This window comes from Zingiber officinale, chromosome 1B, assembly GCF_018446385.1.
Source record: "Zingiber officinale cultivar Zhangliang chromosome 1B, Zo_v1.1, whole genome shotgun sequence".
Classification (NCBI taxonomy): Eukaryota; Viridiplantae; Streptophyta; class Magnoliopsida; order Zingiberales; family Zingiberaceae; genus Zingiber; species Zingiber officinale.
In genome coordinates this window covers 26,596,954-26,624,657 of record NC_055986.1, presented here as the reverse complement: position 1 = coordinate 26,624,657, position 27,704 = coordinate 26,596,954, and the positions used below count along the sequence as shown (strand labels likewise).

Genomic DNA, 27,704 nt, shown 5'->3' with positions numbered 1-27,704 from the left:
TGCTTCGATTGGATTCGACTCCGACCTCGACAAGGACGACCGCTTCACCGCCATACACCAGGTGGAACAGGGTTACCCCGTGCCTTCCATAGGGGTTATGCGGATTGCCCATAACATGCCGGGGAGCTCGTCCACCCAGCTCCCTCCGATGTGGTCGAGCCGAACTTGTAAAATCCGCAGGATCTCCCGATTAGCGATTTCAGCCTGTCCGTTGCTCTGAGGGTATGTTACGGAGGTGAAGGCCTGCTGGATGTCATACTCCTCTCACCACTCTTTGAGTTTCCGTCCGGCGAACTGTCTACCATTGTCTGAAATTAGTCGACGTGGAATGCCGAACCGACAGATGATATGCTGCCAGATGAATTTTTGGGCCATCTGCTCAGTTATTCTCGCCAGCGGTTCGGCTTCAACCCACTTGGAGAAGTAGTCCACTGTGACGAGCAAAAACTTTCGCTGCCCGGTCGCCATGAGGAAGGGTCCCACAATATCCATGCTCCATTGGTCGAACGGGCACGACACAGCGGAAGCCTTCATCTCTTCGGTCGGCTGGTGGGAGAGGTGGTGGTACTTCTGGCAGGACAGACAGTTAGCTACTGTCCGAGCGTCATCCTCCTGCAGAGTCAGCTAGAAGTACCCGATCAACAGAATCTTCCTTGCTAGCGACCGACCGCCCGGATGCCCTCCACAAGAGCCTTGGTGCACTTCTTGCAGTATATAGTCGGCGTCGTCCGATCCAATACATTTAAGCAAAGGCCTGGAAAGGCCTTCTTATAGAGCTGGTCCCCGACTAGGATGAAACAACCAACTCTTCTTCTCAATAAGCGAGCTTCCTCCCGATCGGACGATGTAGCTCCCGATCGTAGGAACTCTGCTATGGCCGTTCTCCAATCGCTAGGGAAAGTGAGCCCCTCCATCCGATTGACGTGCGCCACCAAAGATACTTGCTCAATCGACTGCGTAATGACGATCGGCGAGAGTGAGCTTGCCAATTTGGCCAGCTCGTCCGCCGCTTGGTTCTCTGCTCGGGGGATCTTCTGGATGATTACCTCCTGAAAGTTTGCCTTCAGCTTTTCGAAGGTTTTAGCGTACAACTTGAGCCGCGTGTTACTGATCTTGAATGCTCCAATCAGCTGCTGAGCGACTAATTGAGACTCAGAGTGGATAAGCACCTTGCCGGCGCCGACATGCCGAGCGGCTTGTAGTCTGGCTATAAGCGCCTCGTACTCAGCTTCGTTGTTAGTTGCCCGGTATTCTAGCTGAACTGACAACTGCACCCGCTCTTCTTACGGGGAGATAAGCAGTATGCCGATCCCACTGCCCTGCCGGGTGGACAACCCATCCACGTATACTTTCTAGATCGAGTCAGGTTCAAGGTTTTGTACCTCCGTGACAAAATCCGCAAGGACTGCGCCTTGATGGCCGTTCAGGGTTAATATTGGATATCAAACTCGCTAAGCTCCATTATCCATTTGATCAACCAACCGGACGCCTCTAGGTTAAGCAGGATTCTTCCCAGAGGGCTATTGGTCATCACAATGATAGTGTGAGCGAGGAAATAAGGACGGAGCCTTCGAGCGGCGAGTACCAATGCAAATGTGAGTTTCTCAAGATCGGTGTAGCGAGATTCAACATCCTTTAATATATGACTCAAGAAGTACACTGACTGTTCTTCACCGTTCAGCCGAACCAGTGCTGAGTCGACAGCGTGTTCGGTCGAAGACAGATAGATTCAGAGTGGTTCACCGACAGTAAGCTTAGGTAGTACGGGTAGCGAGTTCAGATACGCCTTGAGTTCCTCGAAGGCTTGGTCACACTCCTAGTCCCACTGAAACTTGGTGGCTCGGTGCAGAATCTTAAAGAAAGGAAGACTCTGATCGGACGACTTGGAGATGAATCGTGATAATGCTGTTATTCGGTCGGTGAGGCGCTGAGCTTCCTTCAAGTTTGCTGGGGTTTACTTCAATGCCCCGCTTGGTGACGATATATCCCAGGAAGCACCCACTTTTCAAGCCGAACAAACACTTCTGAGGATTTAACTTGATTATGTATGCCCGGAGGGTCTGGCAGGTCTCCTTGATATCTGCACAGAGATCGACGGCTCGGAAGGATTTAATTAGTATTTCGTCGACATATACCTCAATGTTGCGGCCGATCTGCCGTTGGAACACTTTGTTCATCAGCCTTTGGTAGGTGGCTCCTACATTCTTTAGGTCGAACGACATTACGTTGTAGCAATGCGTACTGTCGGCAGTGATGAAGCTGACTTTCTCTTGGTCTTCACGGGCGAGCGACACTTGATGATACCCTTGATATGCGTCCAGCATGCATATTAGCTCACACCCTGTCGTGGAGTCTACCATCTGATCTATCCTGGGCAAGGGATAGAAGTCCTTTGGGCACGCCTTGTTAAGATCCCGGAAGTCGATGCAAACCCTCCATTTATTGCCTTGCTTGGAGACCAGCACCACATTAGCGAGCCAACTCGGGAATTGAACCTCGCGTATGTGGCTGACCTCTAGTAGCTTCTTAATCTCTGCCCAGATAATCAGATTCTGCTCAGCACTAAAGTCTCTCTTCCTCTGCTTCACCGACCGAGCATCCGGTCGGACGTGGAGCTCATGCTGTGCGACGCTCGGGGAAATGTCGGGCAGCTCATGCGTTGACCATGCAAAGACATCATGGTTCTGCCCAAAGCATCTAATCAGCTTGGCCTTCTGCTCGGCTTCCACGTCAGATGCTATGAAGGTCGTCGCTTCTGCTCGGCCCGAATGTATCTATACTTCCTCCTTTTCTTTATAAACTAAATGGGGCTTCTCGGTTATGACACTTACCCCCAGCCGGGGCGTCTTCTGAGCGGACTTTGCTTCCGTCTTGACCATTTCAACGTAGCAGCGTCGAGCGACCAACTGATCTCCTCTTACTTCTCCGACCCGATCCTCCACCGGGAACTTGATTTTCTGGCAGAAGGTCGAGACGACCGCTCGGAATTCATTGAGGGTCGGGCAGCCCAAGATGACATTGTAGGCGGAGGGGGTGTTTACCACAATGAAGTTCGTGGTCCTCGTCCTTCTGAGTGGCTCCTCCCCAAGTGATATGACCAACTTGATTTGGCTGATCGGTTGGACCTCATTGTCGGTGAACCCGTACACTCGGCAGCAGCTCTCCACGATCGATTTGGAGTTGATCGAACACTTTTTTGAAGATGATGTTGACCGAGCTGCCAGTATCAACGAATACACAGTGAATGGTATGGTTGGCAATTACCGCTCAGATAATGAGGGTGTCGTCGTGAGGCACTTCAACTCCTTCAAGATCCCTGAGGTCGAAGCTGATCTCTGGTCCGCTCGCCTTTTCCCTGCTACAACCTACAGCATGGATCTCCAACCGTCGAGCATAGGACCTTCGGGCCCGGTTGGAGTCTCTGCTAGTTGGCCCACCAGCGATTATATTGATTTCGCCCCGTGCGGTGTTACTTCTATTTTCTTCTTCCTGAGCAGACGGCCTGTTTCGGTCGCGTGCGGCTCTGGGCGGATTAGCGCTTCTCCGACGAGGTTGCTACGGTGATCTTCTTGTGTCCTCTCGCCGATCGGAACAATGATGCTCGTGTCGCCGTGTCAAATTTGATCCTGTCAGAGAGTGAGTCGACGGACACTGGGGAGATGATGCTCATGTTGACTAGGTGCCGACCGAAGACGACGCAGACCTTCCACGAGCTGAGCCTACAACCACAAGTCGTTAGTGCCGAGCCAGGGAGGGGTTCCCCGGCGACGGTTGATAAGCCGAATCTGTCACATCCGCTAATAAAATTGTACAAATGTATTTTCCACTGAACCCCTTAATTTCACAATAACGTTGTAGTAACGAGCTCAGGATCGATCTCTCGAGGAACAAACGATAGGATGTAATCTTAGGATCGTATTTTTATTCCTATTTTTGGGGTTTTCGATATAAAAATGGAATTGGGGGGATTTAAACTTTGAATCTAAATCTAACAAAAGTAAAGCACAGCGAATAAGAAATTAATCTAAAGCAAGAGTGAAACCTAACTATGTGCCAATGAACAAATCATTACGCATTGTCACTCTACGTTGTGATAAATCCATTACACACTCTTAAACTAAGGAATGAAATACAAGATGCAATTAAATCTGATCTAAAGCAAGATGTAAACCCTAGCTTAGAATTTAAACACTAAACAAGTAACCAAGCATCAACTAAAACTTAAACTAAGCTTCAACAAGGAAAGAAATGCTAACTACTTGCATAAAAATATAACAAAACATAAAAGTAATCTGTTCTAAGTTACAAAACAATAATAAAAGTGAACTAAACCCTAACCAATCCAACTCGCAACCAATCTCACCAAACTTCACACTCAAGCCGTCACACAAGAGGCCGAAATCGTGACCACCCAACTCCGGACCTCAATAGATCGTCTCAGCTGCGTATCAGCTCAAGGAAGGTTCAAAAACGTCGACGGACCACCCCCGACGAGCTGAAACAACCCTAAACCCAAGAAAATGCCGAAAATCTGGAAATCTGCCTCTAGATCTGATGGAAGGTTGTGGAACGCGGATGAACGTCGAGTGAAGCTCAGGAACACTGGAAGACCACCTCCGAATGTTGCTGATGGGAATCGGAGCTTGGATTTGGAGGACCACCGCCAAATCGAGCTGGAAAAGGAAGATGCTGCGAGCCAAATTCCACCGGAGAGAACACTCTCCGATGGCTCCAGATGATCGGGATGTCGCCGCCGAGAAGCTCACCACCAAGATAGAAGCTCGGGAGATTGATTGGAGAAGAGAAAGGGGCCGAAATCCAGAAGAAGACACGCGCCGGGACGAAGCTGTGCTGTGGAGGATCGACGAAGAAGCTCACTGTAGCTTCTCAGATTTAAATCAGATCTGGATCTGAAATGGACGGCTGAGATGATTCCGGGCTAAATCAACAGTGAAAAGTCATCCAAATTTCGATCTGAAGGTACTGATGTTGATCTAGGGTCTGGATCTACCCTCCTGTAGGTCGGATCGATCAGATTATCACTGGATGGCCCGGATCTGCACAGTCTTCAATGAACGACCCAGATTAATTAAACTGGATCAATGGCTGGATGAACTCAGATCTGCATCAAAACTTCTGGATCTTCAACGGATGGTCCAGATCTGTCCTATTCTTGATAAACGGCCCATAATGCTTCAAAACTTGATCTTCTCGTTTGAACTCCGATTCGAGCCCAATTTCGGTCCAAATAGATCCAAATCCAAGATCCTTTGATGCATACAAAATAAGAATCAAATATTAGCATCAAATAATATAAAAATAAAGTAATTTGTAATTAAGTCAAAAAATACACACAATGCACGAAATGTAATGTAACCATGATTTTAACCTATGAAATCAACATCAAACCATGCATATATGAATCAAAATAATGCAGTAAAATCATGGTTATCAACGGTCCTTTGACGCTTAAGTTAGTTATCGGCGGCAAGCGAATGAAGAAGAAAGGAGGAGCAGCGTAATTGTAGCTACAGTAGTGAACCTACCTCCGTCGAAGCCTGGGGGTCCTTATATAGGGCTACTAGGATGCGCATGCACGCTTCCCAAGGCATGTACGCTTCTCAAAGTATACCCGGAAAGGACATGTCAAAAAAGAGTGCTTGACGCCATACCCAAACAGCCTGAGCATATCCCTGACGTGATAGTGAAAGTTTCCACCGTACAATTCTCTGCCCGACCATGCCGCCAACTATGCAGCCCCTCGGTGACACTAGTTCCTAGGAAGATATTGCCAACTACCGCTTTTGTCTGTTATTGGGTCGAGCGGGAGAGCCGCTCGGCCAATTCGTCGTCTCAGTGATACAATGGTCGGGCCGAGCGTCCGCTCGGCTAATGATCTGCTACCCGACTTCGCCCTGCCGAGCGAGGCTGCGCCCGCTGTTCAGCTCGGCGAGACGATCGCTCGGCCTTTGTCCCTCCCTGTTTGAGCTTTATGAGCGTCGGAAGCTCGGTATCTGACCGAGCTATCGAAGTGTCGGATCGACTATTCTTCATGCCGACCGGGAAGGTAGCTCACCCGATCAGCCTCATGCCTAGGATGTTGACCACTTTGACCTCCTGTCGGACGGGCCCCACCTTACCACCGAATCACGACGGGCCCCACCTTACCACCAGAACAGGGGGGGTCCAAGTATCGGTGGAGGTACGTCATACGCGAGACAACGTGCTTTCTATTGTTTATTTTTGCTCCGCCTTCTATTTTATCGCCGGTGATTAACTTGAGCGTCGGAGGGTCAACGCTGGAGACTTCTTCTTTAGCTCGGCGCTGACGTAGTTTGTGTTATAGGTCTGAGCAAAATCTATAGACAGTCAACGAAAACACCATATTTTTAATTTTCTATCTCTTCGATTTTTAGACAGGATCAATTAATAAAATAAAAGGACGATTGCATGGTTGGTGAAGAAGACAATCGACCATTCGACTCTAAGCCTCCACCTACTCAGATGTTAGGAAATGTTCGGTGATGATGTTTGACACTGACTCAAGATCACAACCTGTAGAAAATCTGGCTTGCAGCTATTGCTGATTGCTCCATTCGTACGTCACTGTGACACCACCGTGACAAAGATGTTCGCTTTACAACTTTCAAATAAACTAATTGGTATTATATGTATATTTGCTCCATTCCTAATTTATCATTTTATGCAATTATAAATATAAATTAAAATTAACACTCAGCATGAATAAACCCCAAATTTATTATCAGTATTTATTAGTCATAACCTCCGTAATTATCGGTGTCAAATCTCGACAATAATCGAACTCGAGTGCACAATGAAAATGAAACAAAATTTTGGGAGCCAAAATGAAAAATTCCTGTTAGAGAATGCTATACGCGTCTCCAGCCAGGCCTTACCACCTAACCCCACAAGTCACCGCGTCGAATCGGACGTTCGACGTCTCCCCCAATTCTGGCCCGTTCTATCTCGTCCGTCAGTTTCTTTCTCATTTTCCTATATATATATCTCCTACCGCTCCTACTCCAATCGCCGACTTCTCCTCACTGCCCTTTGCCGCTGTCGATCTCGCTGCATCGAAGCCCTAGCAATGGCTCTGATCGTGGAGAAGACTTCCACTGGGAGGGAGTACAAGGTCAAGGACCTCTCTCAGGCCGACTTCGGTCGCCTCGAGATTGAGCTCGCCGAGATCGAGATGCCCGGCCTCATGGCCTGCCGCACGGAGTACGGCCCCTCCAAGCCCTTCGCCGGCGCTCGCATCTCCGGATCCCTCCACATGACCATTCAGACTGCCGTCCTCATCGAGACCCTCACCGCCCTTGGCGCCGAGGTTCGCTGGTGCTCTTGTAACATCTTCTCCACCCAGGACCACGCTGCCGCTGCCATCGCTCGCGATTCCGCGGCTGTCTTCGCTTGGAAAGGCGAGACGCTCGCCGAGTACTGGTGGTGCACTGAGCGTGCCCTTGACTGGGGAGCCGGAGGCGGCCCGGATCTCATCGTTGACGATGGCGGTGATGCGACGCTCCTCATCCATGAAGGGGTCAAGGCCGAGGAAGAGTACGAGAAGAGCGGCAAGTTGCCGGATCCTGCCTCCACCGACAACGCTGAGTTCCAGATCGTGCTGAGTATTATCCGCGACGGGCTCAAGGTCGATCCCAAGAAGTATCACAAGATGAAGGAGCGGCTAGTCGGTGTATCGGAGGAAACGACCACTGGTGTTAAGCGGCTGTACCAGATGCAGGCCAGCGGCGCCTTGCTCTTCCCTGCGATCAACGTGAATGACTCTGTCACAAAGAGCAAGGTTAGCTAGGTTCTCTCTGGATCTAGAATTTAGGACTTCTTATTCTTTTTTGGGCTTAATTATCTTATGTTCTCTCTTATTCTCGTGCCCCACATTTCCAGATCTGAGTAGTTTTTTTCTTCTTTATTTTACTTTTGGAAATTCGCACCGTATGCTTCTTTTTTTATTTCTTAGATCTCGGTTTGTTTTTAGACCTATAACAACTCATGTTCTGGTATGCAATCATTATTGGATTTTTTTTTGCATTGGCTGTTAGTTTTAATGTCATTTTATTTTAGTTCTTGTTTCATAACTGAGATCTATCTTTCCTTTCTTATTTATTGGCATATTCTTTCGTCGCTTGTCGTGTATGTAGATCTCTAACTGGCACTTATCATGATCTCATTCGTTTTTTTAACAACAGTTCGACAATCTGTATGGGTGCCGCCATTCTCTCCCTGATGGGCTCATGAGGGCTACCGACGTTATGATCGCCGGCAAGGTTGCTGTGGTCTGTGGCTACGGAGATGTCGGCAAGGGTTGCGCCTCTGCTTTGAAGCAGGCAGGTGCCCGGGTCATCGTTACCGAGATCGACCCCATCTGTGCTCTCCAGGCTCTGATGGAGGGCATCCCTGTTCTCACCTTGGAGGATGTTGTTTCGGAGGCTGATATCTTCGTCACCACCACCGGAAATAAAGACATCATCATGGTGGATCACATGAAGAAGATGAAGAACAATGCCATTGTATGCAACATTGGCCACTTCGACAATGAGATCGACATGCACGGGCTTGAGACTTACCCAGGCGTCAAGCGCATCACCATCAAACCCCAAACAGACCGCTGGGTGTTCCCTGAGACAAATTCCGGCATCATCGTTCTCGCGGAGGGGCGTCTTATGAACCTTGGTTGTGCCACTGGCCATCCCAGCTTCGTCATGTCCTGCTCGTTCACCAATCAGGTATTTAATTTGATACTGACTTGGTCTAGTTGATCCACTTTGATGCTATAGCTTCTGACTATGTATTGTAACTGTATCCTTCAACAAACCTCGTGGCAGGTGATTGCGCAGCTTGAGTTGTGGAAGGAAAGGAGCAGCGGAAAGTATGAGAAGAAAGTGTACGTGCTACCTAAGCATCTTGATGAGAAGGTGGCGGCTCTGCACCTGGGTAAGCTAGGAGCCAAGCTTACCAAGCTCACACCAGCTCAGGCCGCGTACATCAGCATCCCCGTTGAAGGCCCTTACAAACCTGCTCACTACAGGTACTAATATGCCCTACCGACATGAGACAGTCGTGGCCGGAGATGTTACTGATGTCTGAATTTCTCCTGCTTGATTTACCTTTTAGCTTTTTATTTCGCTATTTCCCATTTTGAATTGGTTGAGAAATGATCTGGGCAAGCTTCGTATCGGAGTGGTTGAGAAGTGATGGTCCTTTTGTTGTGTGTCCGTGCTGCCCGTCCTGAGACTTTTCGGAATAATGCGATTTCCAATATTTTGTCTCTTGTTCCTTAACTTTCTAGTCTATATTCTGTGGGCTCCAAGTTAAACAAATGCTACTTGAGTTTGGTGATTCTGGTTGGATTACCGACTTCAATGTGTAAGGCATGGAGAGAGGTTTTGAAGGATTTTGAAAATTGATATGACATCTAAATGTATTTGAAAGTTTATGATTTACCGATTTCAGCTTATAAGCTTTTGCCAACATTTTAACTATATCATTAGTGTCCCCAAAGGAGTGTATTTCTTCCTAGGTAGTCCTTTAGACATCTTTTAGTCCAATTCCACTTTTTTATGGATCCAATTGTTGGTTTGCCTTAGCCTAAGTCCACTCCTTTTGGGTCCAATCACAACTCAACCTTATTTAAAACCAACTAGAGTACTCCTGTGCCATGGTTCTAGCCTTTTAGGGGATTTAGTGCGGGTTAAAACTAACTAGAGCTTTATGGTTGGTTAACCTACAATAATTATAAAATTAGGTTCAAAAGAAAATACAATAAAATCGTTAGGATTTAATTTTCATCCCATCTTACAAAATGAAATGATGGGAGTGACAAAACTGAACGAGTTTAGGATCATATGTGATGGCTGGGGTGACTATTCGTTGCAAATTATATTAACTCAAAAAAAATTTATACAGAATTTTCTATAAATTAAATTCACCTACAAGTATCATGTTATTTTTGAAAAAAATATATTATTTTTTGTTGTGGATCAATTTTAAGTGTTGTGCTTAAATTTTAGATATTGTGAATAGCAAATTATCCAAAAAATAGTAATTTTTTTTTATTGATTCCATTCGCAAGGTGTTAAAATGAATTGCACTAGACTTTTTATTAATGTAATTATCAAACAGAATTGAACTGAGCTATTTTTGTTCAAAGATCAAATAAAATAAAATATTGGCGCGGTTTAATTTTTATTCGCGTGGAATTCTGTTTGATGAATCCGACCAGCTACCAAATTTATTTTCATATTAAATGAATTTATAACGATATTTAAAAAAATAGATTCAGAACATTTTTCTAATAAAATATTTTTATCCTTATAATTACAATTATAAAAGTAAAAAAAAATTTATAAAATTATAAAATTAATTTTCAATCCATCTTATTAATAAAAATATTTTTTTATAAATTTCAAAATTATTAAACAAAAATAAAAAGATTAAAATATAAATTAAACCTGCCCTTTAATTATTTTTTTAAAAAAAAGACACCAATTTTAAAAATTAGAAGGGCGCTTTTTATTTTTTATTGATTTTATTTTACCGTTTAAACTGAACATCGGATTTCCTATCATCAACTCATATATTGAACTAATAATAAAATGAAAAAGCACAATGTTTGAAGCATTAATGGGATTGGGATGGATCTGAATTTGGGCCAAATCGAATGCTAATAGGGATATCTTTGATAAAATTCTAATTTTTTTCTTTAACATCTTTAAAATTAGTTTTTAATATTGATTCAGTAACGATCAAAGTAAGGAAGACCATTTGATATGAAAATCAAAGTCAAGCAAGATGTCCAAAGTGGTCAAGTGGACCAGGTATGGCTGGGTGGACCGCACGACTGGACGGACAAACAAAGGCAAGTGGATAACATAAGACTAAGAGACGAGCAGGCAAGACATTTCTCGACCGTTGACCGCGCCGAGCGGGCGACATGTTCGTCCGGGTAAAGGCAGTCCTCTGGTAAAGAAGTATGCCGAGTAGAGGGAGACTGTCGTGTCCTGCAGCACGACCTAGTGGGAGCATCCCGGCCGATCGAACACTTATCGGATAGCAGTGGGACTCATCTCGTATCTCCTCGTATCCTTTTGGAGATTTGCACTACTGACAATAGAACATGTTCCGCAAGTAAATCGTACTTTGGAAACTTCCGGCCTGTCACATTAGAGATTTACATGCTAGCTTAAGGAAAGGTGTCAGGTATACTTTTTGTTAAGTCTTTTCCTAGGACATTTGAGAAAACATGCCACACCTTGGGATGCATGCACATACACTACAGTGGCGCTACAAAAGGAGGTTCTCATCTATAAACGGAAATATGTGTAACTTTGCTGTTCTACACATTCTTAATCTACCGCATTCTTGCTGCTCTCTACACCATCGGAAAACTGATTTGAGCGTCGGAGGGTCAACGCTGGGAACCCCTTCCCGGCCTGACACTAATGACTTTGCATTACAGGATTGTGTGAAGTCTTCACTTTGTCAACCTTCAAGCCACATCCTCAGCTTGCTATAGTCTCCGCTTTAGGACAGGATCATATTTGACGTCGTCTGTGGGAATATCTAATTGAATCCGAAACGTGATGATGGAGGACGTTGGATGACTTACTACAGTAATGTTAACACAAGAAAACTTGGAGTTGTTGATACAAGCTCGAGTTACGATGATGGTGGAGCAATAGCAGATAGTAGCTGGCGGCCGGGCGGATGACCCCACGACGTCGGTGATTGGCTAACATCCTAAACCCAGAGCTTGAGTGGAAGACTAGGCCAGCCGAAAGTAGAACAATAGGCTGACTGAAGTGTCCCGGGACGCGCCGAACGTGCCAATCCCTTACCACCTTGCATTGTTCCGTATGCCATCAGAAGAACAAGGCCGGGCAGAAAAGTCACAAAGTTCCTCCTCGGAGGATGTGCATGTTCGGGATGGACGGAAAGGAAAGGCATCCCGCCTTGACAACTCGCCCGAGCAGATCAACTGGGAGTTCTCCCAGGAGATCTTGAACGACCAACAACCACGTCATTATAGACCATTGACAATCGGGGAATACATGGGAGCAACCGACCCCGATGATCACCTGATCAAATTCGACAACATGGAAACACTCCACCAGTTTACCGACAGAGTCAAATGCCGAGTATTCCTCACCACTCTCTCCAGATTAGCGTAGAGGTGGTTCAAGCGGTTGTCAATTGGATTCATATTTAGCTTCAAAGTCTTCCGAACAGCATTCATTTAGCACTTTACGAGCAACCGCCGCTATCAGAAGATGAATGTCAACCTGTTTGTGGTAAAACAAGAGCCTAAAGAAGCATTGTGGGCCTATATCAAGAGATTTAATCAAGTGACCATGGAAGTCCCATCAGTCACTCCGGAGAACTTGGTGAGTTTTTTTTCCCAAGGACCCGTAGATGGAGAGTTCTTTCATTCACTTATATGCAAGCCCCCGAGATGTTGGGTTTTTCAGGCCACGAAAACCGCTTTTCGCGTCGCGGAAACCCCGAATCACCCATGCCACTGGATCTCGTGCGAAGAAAAACATTCGAAAAATACGAGTACGAGTTTAAACATTGATCTACAGTAGATGTACATAAGGATAAACCATTTTATACCTTTGTAGCGAAGCCCTTCGCAATCCCGCTTGTCCTCGGTTCGCCGGATCTCGAAAGTGTCAAAGTAGACACTTCTCTATGTGTATCCACACAAGCAAGAGATGGAGAAGAAACCTTAGAGTGTGCTAGCACTCAAGCAAGGTCTCGGCAAGAAGGAGGAGAGGGAGAGAAGAATTGTGAGCAAGAGGAAGAAGATGAAATCAATTAGCCTTGAATGAAAATAAAACATTCATCCACACTAAAAGTGGCCGGCCACATTAAGCCTTGTAACCCCCATGGAATATCAAGAGTCACAACTCTTGGTAACTCCCATGAGGTGGCATTTGGTCAAGTCAAACTTGACCAAATGAAGAGGCCTTGATGATGTGGCATTGGTCAAGTCAAAGTCAAGTCAAAAACTTGACTCTTCATCTTCCTACTAAAGTCAAGTCAAACTTGACCACTTCTATCCCTTGGTTGATCTAATCTAACCATTGGTTCAAGCCAATTTTAATTTAATGAATCTCTATTCATTGAATTAAATTAATTAAATGAGTCTAAGTCCAAATTAGACTCACTTAACACATGAATCAACTTGAGTCCAACTCAATTAACCTACTTTGGATTACTCTTAATCCAATTTGGTTCATCAAATGAACCTAATCATTTAGGTTCATCAAATGAACCTAGTCTCCATCTAATTGCCCTTAGTGTGTGACCCTATAGGTTCTTGTAACGTTGGTAATGCCCCTAAACCCATTTAGGAGCATAAGTAATGAGCGATATCTAGCAACACATCATTACTACTCAAGTTACAAGAATGTTGAGATCCAACATCACCTTGTGACTACTAATTGTGACTCCTCACAATATATGACAAGTGTCCTTCTATCCTAGACATCTAGATTGATCAATGTGAGGCATAGACCGTGTCATCCTCTAATCAATCTAAATCTTGAACTCCAAGTAGACTCACTCAATCAAATGAGCTCAATATCCTATATTGACTCATTTGGGCATGGTCATGCACTTCGTGGTCTCACTCTATCAAGAATATCGATTTCTCTCCAGTCATATAGGAGGGATAGATCCCATCTACATCACTCACATCCCTCTGCATAATTTGTTACATACCCAGTAATCGCCTTTATAGTCCACCTAGTTACGGGTGACGTTTGACGAAACCAAAGTACATAACTTCTTATGTAGGGATCCATGGTGACTTCAGGTCTAAGGACTAGTAGTCATACTAATAGCCATATGAGAAAGTATATGACACTCATATAACGATCCATGATATTTTCTCATGGCGGGTCATTCAGTATACATTCTCCAATGCATACCCATGTGTCAACTTGATATCTCTATATCCATGACTTGTGAGATCAAGTCATCAAGTTGACCTACATGCTAGTCTTATTGCATTAACATTGTCCCTGAATGTTAATACTCGACTAGGAATGATTAAGAGTAGTGTTCCCTATATCATCTCACTATCGGTTCAACTAACCGATTGATATAGGTGAGAACCGTCTACTCAAGGACGTTATTATACTTAGTTTATTTGGCACCAATACAAGTAAGTATAATAACCAAAAACCAAATTCCTTTATTTATATAAAGAATATGATACAATAAGTCCAATATACAATCATCAAATGATTGGCTCTAGGGCTCTAGCTAACACGAGAGACTTTGATTACCTACTTAAGCAGACCACAAAATACATCAACATTGAGGAGGCCTAAGCTGCTCAAGAGAAGGAAGCAATTCCCGAGCCAACTGTTGTCCCAAAGCATCGAGCGGCCCATACACACTAGCCAACCAAGGGCCCCTGAGCGGGCATAGGACAACAATAACAAGAGCCCCAAACCCATGCAGTCCAACATGTGAAGGCTGAGCGAGCAAGACCCACCGAGTCCCGACCATGGCCCCCGGTGTTTTGCAGTTATCATTGCTCACCGACCCACAACACCTAAGATTGTCACCATCTCAAATCGAATCCTCGCCGACCAGGTTCACCAAGATTTCACCGCCGGTCCCCCTTGTTGGAACCCCAAGGTTATTTTGATGTGATCAAACAAGTTAAGTTAGGTCTTGTTGATTTTTGATCCCTGTGTCTAAGTATGCAGGAGCTTATGAGCACATGAAGTCGAGCGGAAGACGCGACTAGCGAGAAGGATGACACAAGAGAGAGCCGATGGGCTCAGTGCGTCTGAGAGACGAGGTGCCGCGGAAGAGTACATCGATGGACGAGAAGAACGTACACGACATTCGAGGGACGAGAAGCCGGAGTGGAAGCCTGCTCGACGAGAAGACCGAAATTGGGTTAGGGTGAGCCTTATTTCGGTTAGCCAAAATCGCCCAAGCGAGCGGAGCCGAAACGGAAGACTCGGACCGAGGCGAGCAGCATCGGAGTAGAGGGTCCTGACCGAAAAAGTCAACCATATTAACTTTAAGGGCCCGGGAGCCCGGAGCGATTCCGAGCACTCGGAACGTGATTATATTCAAATCACGTTTGACCGTGATCCGTTATGAAGGAGATAAAATTTTATCCCCCTCCAGGCGCCTGGAACCCCTCCAGACGCCTGGAACCCTTCTAGGTGGCCCGATCAAGGCTATAAATACAGAATTGGTCTAGAAGCTTAACAACAACAAGAATTACTGAGCAACACTTATACACGCTTTCTACTTTGTTTAGCTTTTTCATTTTTGTACGTAAATTGTTGTAAAGAGGCTTCTCTGTCTGAAGGAGAAAGTAGCACGATTCATTTCCTTGGATTAACATCCTCCCCGGTTGTAACCAAGTAAAAATTCCAGAGTCTCTTTCTTTATTATTCATTTAATTATTTTTGCAAGTGTTCGTTATTTAAGTAAATTGTTCGAGAAGGATTCGTTTACTTTTTAATTTGTGCAGGGATATTCAACCACCTCTTCTAGCCAGCCAACAGGGGTCCAACAAGTGGTATCAGAGTCAGGACGTTTCAGGAGGACTAACCGTCGATCGATGCAAAGACGATGGCCGAACCAAGCATCTACCTACCAAAATTAGAGGGGGAGTTCGCGAGCTGGAAAAAGAGAATGGAGGTATTTTTCAAAACTGATTTCGATTTATCATTAATACACTACAAAAAAATTGCTTTTTAGGGACAAATTTTGGGACGAATTTCTTAAAAAAATTCGTTGCAAAATATTTTGCGACGAATTTTGGGACGAATTTATATTCGTCCCAAAAATAGCGTTGCGAAATTTTGGCGACAAACACATAATTTTCGTTGGAAATTTTTGCGACAAATTTCAATTTTCGTCGCAGAATTCGTTGCAAATCTGCAACGAACATTAATTCGTTGCAAATTTCATAATTTTATATCTGCGACAAACAAATATTTTCGTCCCAAATTTGCAACGAAAATTTTTCGTGGCAAAAAACGTTACATAATTACAAATAAATACCGGCCAAAAAATCCAATTTTCTGCATAAATTTGCGACAAAAACAAGGATTCGTTGCAAATCTGCAACGAATCTGAATTCGTTGCAAATTTGCAACGAATCTGAATTCGTTGCAAATTTGCAACGAATCTGGATTCGTCACAAATTTGCAACGAATCTGAATTCGTCGCAGATTTGCGACAAATTTAGATTTGTCCCAAAAAAATGTCCCTTTAACCATGACTTTACAAATTTGCGACGAATCTAGATTTGTCCCAAAAGTTGTTCCTAATTTACGATGAAAAGCTAAATTTTGTCATAAATCTGCGACGAATTTTGGAACGAACGTGATTCATCGCAAAAGTTATTTCTTTAATTTGCAACAAAAAAATAATTTTTGTCCCAAATCTGGGACGAATTTTGGGATGAATTCATAATATAAATTTGCGACAAAAATTGATTTGTCGCAAAATTTGTCCTAAAAGAAAAAAAAAATCCAAAATGTTTCTTGATTTTTCTGTTATCCTGTTTACATATTACACTTACAATATCTTCAACAAATTATATCCAATACATCCATATCTAACATCCAAAAAAATCATCCCAAAACTAAACACATCATATCCAACACATCCATATATCTTATATCCAAACAAATCATCCCAAAACTAGCACATCATATTCATATATACAAATAACCAAAATCCAAACAAGTTCAACAAATCATAATATCCAAACATGAAAGTTCTATCATAATCCAAACAACAAATGTAACAAGGCATCCAAAGGAAAATAAAATACATATCGTCACGTCTCAGGAGCTTCGATCGCCTTCCGTGCTTCTTTTCCTGCGTCAAATTACAAACAAACAATAAGTAACATTTATAACTAAAAAGAAGTAACATTTATAACTAAAAAGATGTATCAAACGTATTAATGATATCTGTATTTAACATTTACATGCATCCTATTTCAAATATTGATATGATCGCTTCCCAATAGAATTGTGAAATTCAACAACAACAAAAAAAAAATGCAAATAATGCAAATGACAGAAACCAACTAACCTTGATCATGTTATCTGTTTTCTCCTTCTTCTTAAGCAGCTGAAGGGCTTCTTTCTTCCGGATTTTGATGTGCTCCTCCTCTTCCTTCTCTAAAGTAGTAGCTTCCTGATTCACACACACTGAATTAGCATTTTTTTTAAACATCAATTCACTTTTAAGCTCAATCTCAGTTTCATACCTCAATCTTCTTTTGCTTATAAAGTTTAATTTCTTGGTTGTAATTTTCCTTCAGAATCTTAGCAATCTGAGAAATTTGACATATGCTTGAGAACAGAGAGAAACATAAAAATTATTCAAATTGAAGATGCACACGAAAATATTCCATTTTGCTCCTCCTCATAGGGAGCTTTCTGCTCTTCTGCCATGTTCTTCCACTCCTCTCCTGCTATCTTTGAGATCTGAGGTAGGCACGCGCCATAGTATTAACAATAAGCCACCTAAGAATTCCAGCAACATATTGGGTTTTCTAAACTTCATACCTCAAGGATGGTTTTCTTCTCTTGTAGCAGAGCTTCACGGCGTTCTTTCGAGAACAAGAAGAAAGCTGACATCGGATGTTTTGCTTCAAAGCATCCTTCTCTTTCCTAAACCAAAGATATACTGCATCAGTTTGGAAACCAAAATTTGATCTATACATTACCTTACTTTCTTGCCCTCTTTTTCAACTTCCTGTTTAGATAATCGAACCACAATAAGAACAGTATGGGTTTGGTTGATAAAAAGACTGAATGTTATGTTAAACTAATTTATTCACCTGTTGAAACTGCAAATATTGTTCCAGCAACTCCATGGCGGTCTTCTGCATCTGCTCTTTTTCCAGTAGCTTCATTGCTTCTTTCTCTCGATTCTCTTGCTTGACGACTTCCTGGTAGGCCTCCTTCTTCTTTCGTCGCCAAGGCCACCAGCGGCCATCGAGGCCCGATAGCGGCATATAGGAGGCCAGAAGATGCCTTTAATGGTCGGCAGAGGGCCAGCAAGGCATTACTCCGACAACCCACGCGTGCCGTGCAAGAAAAGCCGGCGCGACCCAGTAGCGGCCGCCGCCTTACGCCCTAGTAAGCTTGGGAAAAAAGAGAGGGGAAGAAATGCACTTTACCTGCTGGAGATCGCGACCGGAAAAGGATGCAGATGGTTGCGCTGCCGCCGCCAACAAGTTGATGGAGAAGAGGAGAAAAAGAATTAGGGCAGAGTAGTAGCGATCGGGAAATATTGCGACGCATTTATTTTGATTTTTGAGAATTTTAAATTTTGTGACGAACTTAACAATTCGTCCCAAATTTGGGACGAACTCCCTAGTTCGTCCCAAATTAGGAATGAATTCTAAAATTTGTCCCAAATTTAATTTTTTATTTTTTTATGTGATACTTTAAAAAATTAAAAGATGATCCTAGAGAGTTCCGAATGATACGAAACAAGTTTCTATGGGTACGTATCATTGTCCTGATATTACTAGAGGGCTCAAAAAAAAATTTTAACTAATACACCGATGTTATAAATTTTTAGAACAAGATTTTAATATTTATTACTAGTTCAAAGAATAAAAATTATAAACATATGTGTATTGGTGAAAAATTTTATTTGAGTCCACTAGTAATATCAGGACAATGATACGAACCCATAGAAACTTGTTTCGTGTCATTCCGAGCTCTCTAGAGTTATCTTCCAATTTTTAAAAGATTAACCTAAAAAACATATTTTTGCGACAAACTTGAAATTCGTCCCAAATCAGGGACGAACTTCTGAGTTCGTCCCTGATTTGGGACGAATTTCAAGTTTGTCGCAAAAGTTAATTTTTTCAAAAATCAAAATAAATACGTATAAAATACGGAAGATGGACCTAGAGAGCTCGGAATCACATGAAACAAGTCTTTATGGGTTCGTATCGATCTCCTGATTACAATGATGACCTCAAATATTTTTTTTACACAATATATTTAGGTGAGTGATTTATGGATATCAAAACCACCTAATCATTTTCAAACTCTAACTCTTTTTCACCAAGTCTTAAAGTTTATAGAGTCCATCTAATTATTATTACGATTAAAAAATTTTATTAGTTATTTCAGTCCATCATTGTGATCAGGAGATCGATACGAACCCATAGAAACTTGTTTCATGTGATTCTGAGCTCTCTAAGCCCATCTTCCGTATTTTATACACATTTATTTTGATTTTTGAAAAAATTAATTTTTGCGACAAACTTGAAATTCGTCCCAAATCAGGGACGAACTCAAAAATTCGTCCCTAATTTGGGACGAATTTCCAAGTTCTTCCCTAAAATCCATTTTTTAGGTTAAACTTTTAAAAATTGGAAGATGGCCCTAGCGATCTCGGAATGACACGAAACGAATTTCTTTAGATTCGTATCTTTCTCCTGATCTCATTAATGGAGTCAAACATAAATTTTAACAAATATACTGACGATTATAAATTTTTTACCCCGAACGAGTAATAAATATTTAATTCTTGTTGCAAAAATTTATTAACATCAGTGTATTGATTAAAACTTATATTTGGCTCCATTAATAAGATCACGAGATCGATACGAACTCATAGAAACTTATTTCGTGTCATTCCGAGTTCTTTAGGGTCATCTTCCAATTTCTAAAAGTTTAACTTAAATAAATAAATTTTTGCGACAAACTTGAAATTCGTCCCAAATTAGGGACGAATTTCAAGTTTGTCGCAAAAGTTAATTTTTTTTCAAAAATCAAAATAAATGTGTATAAAATACGGAAGATGGACCTAGAGATCTCGGAATCACATGAAACAAGTTTCTATTTGTTCGTATCAATCTCCTGATCACAATGATGACATTAAATATTTTTTTCACACAATATATTTAAGTGAGTGATTTATGAATATCAAAACCACCTAATCATTTTCAAACTCTAACTCTTTTTCACCAAGTCTTAAGGTTTATAGAGTCCATCTAATTATTATTACGATTAAAAAATTTTATTAGTTATTTGAGGCCATCATTGTGATCAGGAGATCGATACGAACCCATAGGAACTTGTTGCATGTGATTCCGAGCTCTCTAGGCCCATTTTTTATATTTTATACGCATTTATTTTGATTTTTGAAAAAATTAATTTTTGCGACAAACTTGAAATTCGTCCCAAATCAGGGACGAACTCAGAAATTCGTCCCTAATTTGGGACGAATTTCCAAGTTCGTCCCTAAAATCTATTTCTTAAGTTAAACTTTTAAAAATTGGAAGATGACCCTAGCGATCTCGGAATGACACGAAACAAATTTCTTTGGGTTCATATTTTTTGTTGATCTCATTAATGGGGTCAAACATAATTTTAAACAAATATACTGACGATTATAAATTTTTTACCCCGAACGAGTAATAAATATTTGATTTTTGTTGCAAAAATTTATTAACATCAATGTATTGATTAAAAATTATGTTTGGGCCCATTAGTAAGATTACGAAATCGATACGAACTTATAGAAATTTGTTTTGTGTCATTCCGAGTTCTCTAGGGTCATCTTCCAATTTTTAAAAGATTAACCTAAAAAACATATTTTTGCGACAAACTTGAAATTCGTCCCAAATCAGGGACGAACTTCTGAGTTCGTCCCTGATTTGGGACGAATTTCAAGTTTGTCGCAAAAGTTAATTTTTTCAAAAATCAAAATAAATGCGTATAAAATATGGAAGATGGACCTAGAGAGCACAGAATCACATAAAACAAATTTCTATAGGTTCGTATCGATCTCCTGATTACAATGATGGCCTCAAATATTTTTTTCACACAATATATTTAGGTGAGTGATTTATGGATATCAAAACCACCTAATCATTTTCAAACTCTAACTCTTTTTCACCAAGTCTTAAGGTTTATAGAGTCCATCTAATTATTATTACGATTAAAAATTTTTATTAGTTATTTGAGGCCATCATTGTGATCAAAAGATCGATACGAACACATAGAAACTTGTTTCATGTGATTCCGAGCTATCTAAGCCCATCTTCCGTATTTTATACGCATTTATTTTGATTTTTGAAAAAAATAATTTTTGCGACAAGCTTGAAATTCGTCCCAAATCAGGGACGAACTCAGAAATTCGTCCCTAATTTGGGACGAATTTCCAAGTTCGTCCCTAAAATCTGTTTCTTAGGTTAAACTTTTAAAAATTGGAAGATGGCCCTAGCGATCTCGGAATGACACGAAACAAATTTCTTTGGGTTCATATCTTTCTCCTGATCTCATTAATGGGGTCAAACATAATTTTTAACAAATATACTAACGATTATAAATTTTTTACCCCGAACAAGTAATAAATATTTGATTCTTGTTGCAAAATTTTATTAACATCAGTGTATTGATTAAAAATTATGTTTGGGCACATTAGAAAGATCACGAGTTCGATACGAATTCATAAAAACTTGTTTCGTGTCATTCCGAGTTCTCTAAGGTCATCTTCCAATTTTTTAAAGTTTAACCTAAAAAAACAGATTTTTGCGACAAACTTGAAATTCGTCCCAAATTAGGGACGAACTTCTGAGTTCGTCCCTGATTTGGGACGAATTTCAAGTTTGTCGCAAAAGTTAATTTTTTCAAAAATCAAAATAAATGTGTATAAAATACGGAAGATGGACCTAGAGAGCTCGGAATCACATGAAACAAATTTCTATGGGTTCGTATCGAACTCATGATTACAATGATGACCTCAAATATTTTTTTCACACAATATATTTAGGTGAGTGATTTATGAATATCAAAATCACCTAATTATTTTCAAACTCTAACTCTTTTTCACCAAGTCTTAAGGTTTATAGAGTCCATCTAATTATTATTACGATTAAAAAATTTTATTAGTTATTTGAGGCCATCATTGTGATCAGGAGATCGATACGAACCCATAGGAATTTGTTTCATGTGATTCTGAGCTCTCTAGACCCATCTTCTGTATTTTATACGCATTTATTTTGATTTTAGAAAAAAATAAATTTTGCGACAAACTTGAAATTCGTCCCAAATCAGGGACGAACTCAGAAGTTCGTCCCTGATTTGGGACGAATTTCCAAGTTCGTCCCTGATTTGGGACGAATTTCCAAGTTCGTCCCTAAAATCTGTTTCTTAGGTTAAACTTTTAAAAATTGGAAGATGACCCTAGCGATCTCGGAATGACACGAAATAAATTTCTTTGGGTTCATATCTTTCTCCTGATCTCATTAAATGGGTCAAACATAATTTTTAACAAATATACTGATGATTATAAATTTTTTACCCCGAACAAGTTATAAATATTTTATTCTTGTTGCAAAATTTTATTAACATCCGTGTATTGATTAAAAATTATGTTTGGGCTCATTAGTAAGATCACGAGATCGATACGAACTCATAGAAACTTATTTCGTGTCATTCCGAGTTCTCTAGGGTCATCTTCTAATTTTTAAAAGTTTAACCTAAAAAAATAGATTTTTGCGACAAACTTGAAATTCGTCCCAAATTAGGGACGAACTTCTGAGTTCGTCCCTGATTTGGGATGAATTTCAAGTTTGTCGCAAAAGTTAATTTTTTCATAAATCAAAATAAATGCGTATAAAATAGGAAGATGGACCTAGAGAGCTCGGAATCACATGAAACAAATTTCTATGGGTTCGTATCGATCTCCTGATCACAATGATGGCCTCAAATATTGTTTTCCACACAATATATTTAGGTGAGTGATTTTTTGGATATCAAAACCACCTAATCATTTTCAAACTCTAACTCTTTTTCACCAAGTCTTAAGGTTTATAGCGTCCATCTAATTATTATTACGATTAAAAAATTTTATTAATTATTTGAGGCCATCATTATGATCAGGAGATCGATACGAATCCATAGGAACTTGTTTCATGTGATTCCGAGCTTTCTAGGTCCATCTTCCGTATTTTATATGCATTTATTTTAATTTCACAAAAAATTAATTTTTGCGACAAACTTGAAATTCGTCCCAAATCAGGGACGAACTCAGAAGTTCGTCCCTGATTTGGGACGAATTTCCAAGTTCGTCCCTAAAATCTGTTTTTTAGGTTAAACTTTTAAAAATTGGAAGATGGCCCTAGCGAGCTCGGAATGACACGAAACAAATTTTTTTAGGTTTGTATATTTCTCCTTATCTTATTACTCATCTCAAACAAAATTTTTAACCAATACACCAATGTTTATAAATTTTTGGAACAAGATTTTAATATTTATTACTCGTTCGTCATAAAATTTTTTTAAACATCTGTATATTGGTTAAAAATTTTGTTTGAGCCCACTAATAATATCAGGACAATGGTACGAACCCATAGAAACTTATTTCGTGTCATTCCGAGCTCTCTAGGGTCATCTTTCAAAATTTTAAAGTATCACTTAATAAATATAAATTTTGCGACGAACACGGGAATTCGTCCCTAATTTGCGACGTAATTGGCAACGAATATATATTCATCGCCAATTTGCGATGAAACCAAAGATTTGTTGCAAAAATTTATCTGTTTATCTCCGCTTCTGCGATGAACAATTTTTTTTGTCGCAAATTTTATAAATTTTCCAACGAAATTTATTTTTCGACGCTGACTGGCAACGAATTTTGCGACGAAAATAAATTTATTGCAAATTTGCGACGAATTTCTTTCGTTTCTATTTTCGTTGCTAATTTGCGATGAATTAGGTTTTCGTTGCAAAATTAGTCGCAAATTTGCAACGAATATTATTCGTCCCAAATTTTCGTCCCCAAATTGTAATTTTTTTGTAGTGATAAAGGAATTTGATTTTGAAGCACCCAAGGGCAAGGAAAAGTATCAATGGACGAAGAAGGAACAAGCCGACTACGTGGCAAACGGCAGGGTAGAGTTCATCCGCTAAGCGTCCTTTCGCCACAAGAAGTCAATCGGATTGGCACCTACGACTCAGCAAAGGAGCTTTGGGAGAAGTTCCTTGAGCTACATGAAGAGACGTCCGAAGCCAAGCTCGCGAGACAGAACTTACTTCGTAACCAGCTCACCAACCTGCGATTTAAAGAAGACGAAACGATCACACACCTTCACTTTAGGATAAAAGAGCTCATCACCGAACTTTCGAATTTCGGAGAAAAGGTAAGTAACCGGGATTCGCTAAGGTACGCACTTAATGCTTTCCCTAAAAATACGAAATGAGCATCATTAGTAGATGCCTACTATATCTCTAAGGATCTAGAAACTATTACCTTAGAAGAGTTGTTTTCAACTTTTGAAATCCATGAGTCAAGATGTGTAGATGCAAAAAAGGAGCCGACGCACAAACATTGCCTTTAAGGCAAGGATGGATGAACAAGATTTAGAATCTTCTCTCGAGGATGAAGAAACGGTACCGATGGTAAGGCGTTTTAAAAAGTTATTTAAATCAGGAAAAACTAACCATCTGGAGGGTAGAAAGAAAAGGACGATTAGATGCTACTATTGCAACGAAAAAGGGCACATCAAAGACAACTGCCCCAAGCTTAGGAACAAGGACAAGGACAAAGGGAAGAAGTCTATCCAAATGAACAAGTACAAGACTCTAAAGGTGACGCAGGATGATACGTCGTCCAAATCAAAAGTCGAGGCTTTCTCCGGACTTGCATTAATGGCAAGTCATCAAGAAGATGAACCCAAAGAAAGCTCGCCCAAAATGAGCATCGATGAAGGGAAAGCTGTTGGGGCAATTTCCCTAGGTCAAGTTTGCCAATTTGACTAAGCTTGAGTTGAGTCAAGCCTGAGTTATTTGACAATATAAGGAGATTGCTAGAGCAATCGTTCGGTTATGGAGATGGTCAAAGGGTTGACCAGGTTGATGAGAATACAAGTCAAGTAGGTCAAGGTTGACAGGAGACTTGATTGAGAAAGTCCTAATTAGATGTTAGGCATTTGAAAAGTCCTAGTGAGGAGCTAGGCAGGAGAAAGTCCTGGTGAGGAGCCAGGCAGTTGAAAAGTCCAAGTGTGATCTTGGCAAAGGAGAAAGTCCTGGTGAGGAGCCAAGCAACGAGAAGTCCTAGTGAGGAGCTAGGCAGGAGAAAGTTCTGGTGAGGAGTCAGGCAATTGGGAAGTCCAAGTGTGATCTTGGCAAAGGAGAAAGTCCTGGTGAGGAGCCAGGCAATTGGAAAGTCCAAGTGTAATCTTGGCAAAGGGTGTAAGTCCAAGTATGTGGTCTTAGCAAGGTAAGTCCTGATAGAGTGTGGCCAAATGCTAGGCATGGAGACCCAACAGGTCACGGTTGACCGAAAGTTGGGTTTGGGACTTTGGACTTGAGTTTGAGTCAAGTTCAGAGTGTTCAATCGATCGGGCGATCGATTGAACAGGGTCCAAATTGATCGGTCGATCGATTTGGACTGTGCTGCGATTATTGGAAGGTCCAATCGATTGGCTGATCGATTGGGATATGAAATCGCGAGCACAAAGACTTTCCCAATCGATTGGGCGATCGATTGGGAGCTGCCAATCGATCGATCGATCGATTGGGTAGCAGAAGCTCTCACGCGGACGCGAGAGCACAGAAAGGCGCTGAATCGATCGAGCGATCGATTCAGGAAGTCCTAATCGATCGGTCGATCGATTGGGAAGTGATCGTTGCGCAGGATGCAGGTGATGGACGACTGCGATGGAGAGGTCCTGACGTGGCAATCGATTGGGGTTGATTTCAATCGATTGGAGGCACTGTATATAGCCTGGGCAGAGCATTTTCTTCGCCAGAACTTTGCGTTCTTCTCCTACGATCTTCAACGATTTTCATACGAGCTTCTTCCAATCTTCACCGCCAGTTCTTGAAGACGCTTGGGTGCATTCCCAAGGTTCAAGAGGCAACAACAAGTAAGTAAGAAGAAGGGTGTATTTCATTTATATCTTGTATTTTATTCTTGTGTGAGGAGTGTTGTTGTGTGTGAGTTTGTACGAGGCTTCTCCGCCTCTGGCTGCGTAACGACCCGGCCCTTTGGCCTCTTGGGCGGCCCTTGTGGTGGCCTATTGGCGGCCCTTATGTCGTCGGCCCATTTGGCAACCTCTCATGTCGTCGACCGACGACCCTTTGACCGTGTCGTTACTCACTAGAACTTTCCACCCCTGGCAGTGGATTTTTGCCTTTCCCAGGATTCGAACTCTAGACCTCCAGGCAAAGTAGTAGAGTTTATGAATCCTGAATCCTGGCACTCACTTGGCTACCAGGATTCATAAACTCTACTACTTTGCCTGGAGGTCTAGAGTTCGAATCTTGGGGAAGACAAAAATCTACTGCCAGTGGTGGAAAGTCCTAGTGAGTAACGGCACGGCCAAGGGTCGACGGTCGACGACATTAGAGGTCGTCAAATGGGCCGACGACATAAGGGCCGCCAGTTGGGCCACCACAAGGGCCGCCCAAGAGGCCAAAGGGCCGGGTCGTTATAGGCTGCGACCGAGAAGAAGTTGTTCATAGTGGAAGAGTGTGTCGTGTGTGGATCCTTGGATTAGTCACCTCTCCTTGAGGTGGATACCAAGTAAATCCTAGGTGTTAGCATTGTGAGCGTTTGTCTTCGAGTATTCCGCTGCACAACAACAAGACGAAGCAAACCGACGCGAGCACGATGAAACACTATTCACCCCTCTCTAGCGGGCACATCGGTCCCAATAGAAGCTACATCGGAAGAAAGCAGCAGTTCAGGGGGAGCTATGGATAACGAAGTCGACAAGGTAAGTCAGGTACGATTTCTCCCACCAGACAAGTTATTTAAATTTGTGAAAGTATTAATCAAAGATTGTTGTAAACTTGAAAAAGAAATTAAAATTTTAAAATTAATTTTAGAAAAATCTTGCCCATTAGAAGAGTTTGACAAAATAAAATTAGAAAATGATATTTTGTAAAAAGAAATAAGTAACTTGAAAAATCATGCATGCTCATATAATACAAGTTTTAGAAAAATTTAATAAACTCAATTAGTATTTTAGATATCACAAAGGACAAATTAGAAATATTTTAAAGAAATATGTCCCTAAGAAATACCTTATCAATCCAGTTGGCTGGAACCTATATTGGATTCCCAAGTCCTGCCTAACGTGAACTTTATTTAGACTTAGAGCTTTCAACGAGAAAATTAAACGTTTAATTTCTTTATGCGGCTTTGTCTAGAAGTGGTTGATGATCCAATAACCAAGAAAGCCTAGTGCCTCGCCATAGTCTGGAAGCCAAATATTGAAATAAAATATTTAATTGACTAACTGATAAATCATTAAAATTGAAATTAGATAATGCTTTGAATAGTTATTCAATTGTTTTTTGAAAAAAAATCTATTTTTTTCTGTTTAACTTCTTAGAAAATATTTTTTTAGATTTTTTTTTAAATTGTTCATTTTTTAAAAATTTCTTTTAAGTTATTGTTTTCAAAATGTATTTTATAAGTTTCACAAAATTTTAACTTAGATTTTTTTTTAGAAAATTTTCTTTACTTAGAAATTGTTTTCCAGATTTACTTGAAAAATTATTTTCAATATTTCAAAATTGTTTATAAAAATTACCCTTAGATTTTTTTTTACCCCATTTTTTATGTGATCAAAGGGGGAGAAGAAAATGATTAAGTCTAGGGGAGGTAGTTTAAAATTAAATTTTCTA

The 27,704-nt window shown here is 41.2% G+C and overlaps 2 protein-coding genes across 8 annotated transcripts; one reads left to right on the top strand and one right to left on the bottom strand.

The window, feature by feature from the left end:
- The first annotated feature begins 7,049 nt into the window (after positions 1 to 7,049).
- On the top strand, positions 7,050 to 9,314 carry LOC122053642 (adenosylhomocysteinase). Its single transcript, XM_042615651.1, has 3 exons — positions 7,050 to 7,819; positions 8,223 to 8,759; positions 8,859 to 9,314. Exons 1-3 carry the CDS (start codon positions 7,109 to 7,111, stop codon positions 9,066 to 9,068), a joined length of 1,458 nt encoding a protein of 485 aa, XP_042471585.1. The 5' UTR covers positions 7,050 to 7,108; the 3' UTR covers positions 9,069 to 9,314.
- A 7,361-nt stretch (positions 9,315 to 16,675) lies between these two features.
- On the bottom strand, positions 16,676 to 18,365 carry LOC122053595 (high mobility group B protein 6-like). Of its 7 annotated transcripts, none has more exons than XM_042615635.1 (7): positions 18,218 to 18,365; positions 17,876 to 18,071; positions 17,767 to 17,790; positions 17,601 to 17,705; positions 17,300 to 17,519; positions 17,122 to 17,226; positions 16,676 to 16,902 (listed from the first exon to the last, which is right to left on the bottom strand). In XM_042615635.1, the coding sequence occupies exons 2-5, from the start codon at positions 18,050 to 18,052 to the stop codon at positions 17,415 to 17,417; spliced, it is 411 nt and encodes a 136-aa protein (XP_042471569.1). In that variant the 5' UTR covers positions 18,053 to 18,071; positions 18,218 to 18,365; the 3' UTR covers positions 16,676 to 16,902; positions 17,122 to 17,226; positions 17,300 to 17,414. The 7 variants fall into 7 exon arrangements, 6 of the variants coding, with proteins under 6 accessions (XP_042471569.1, XP_042471562.1, XP_042471573.1 ...); XM_042615628.1 differs by having other exon boundaries at positions 17,876 to 18,124; positions 18,218 to 18,356; XM_042615639.1 differs by having other exon boundaries at positions 17,300 to 17,365; positions 17,434 to 17,519; positions 17,876 to 18,338.
- Positions 18,366 to 27,704: the final 9,339 nt, after the last annotated feature.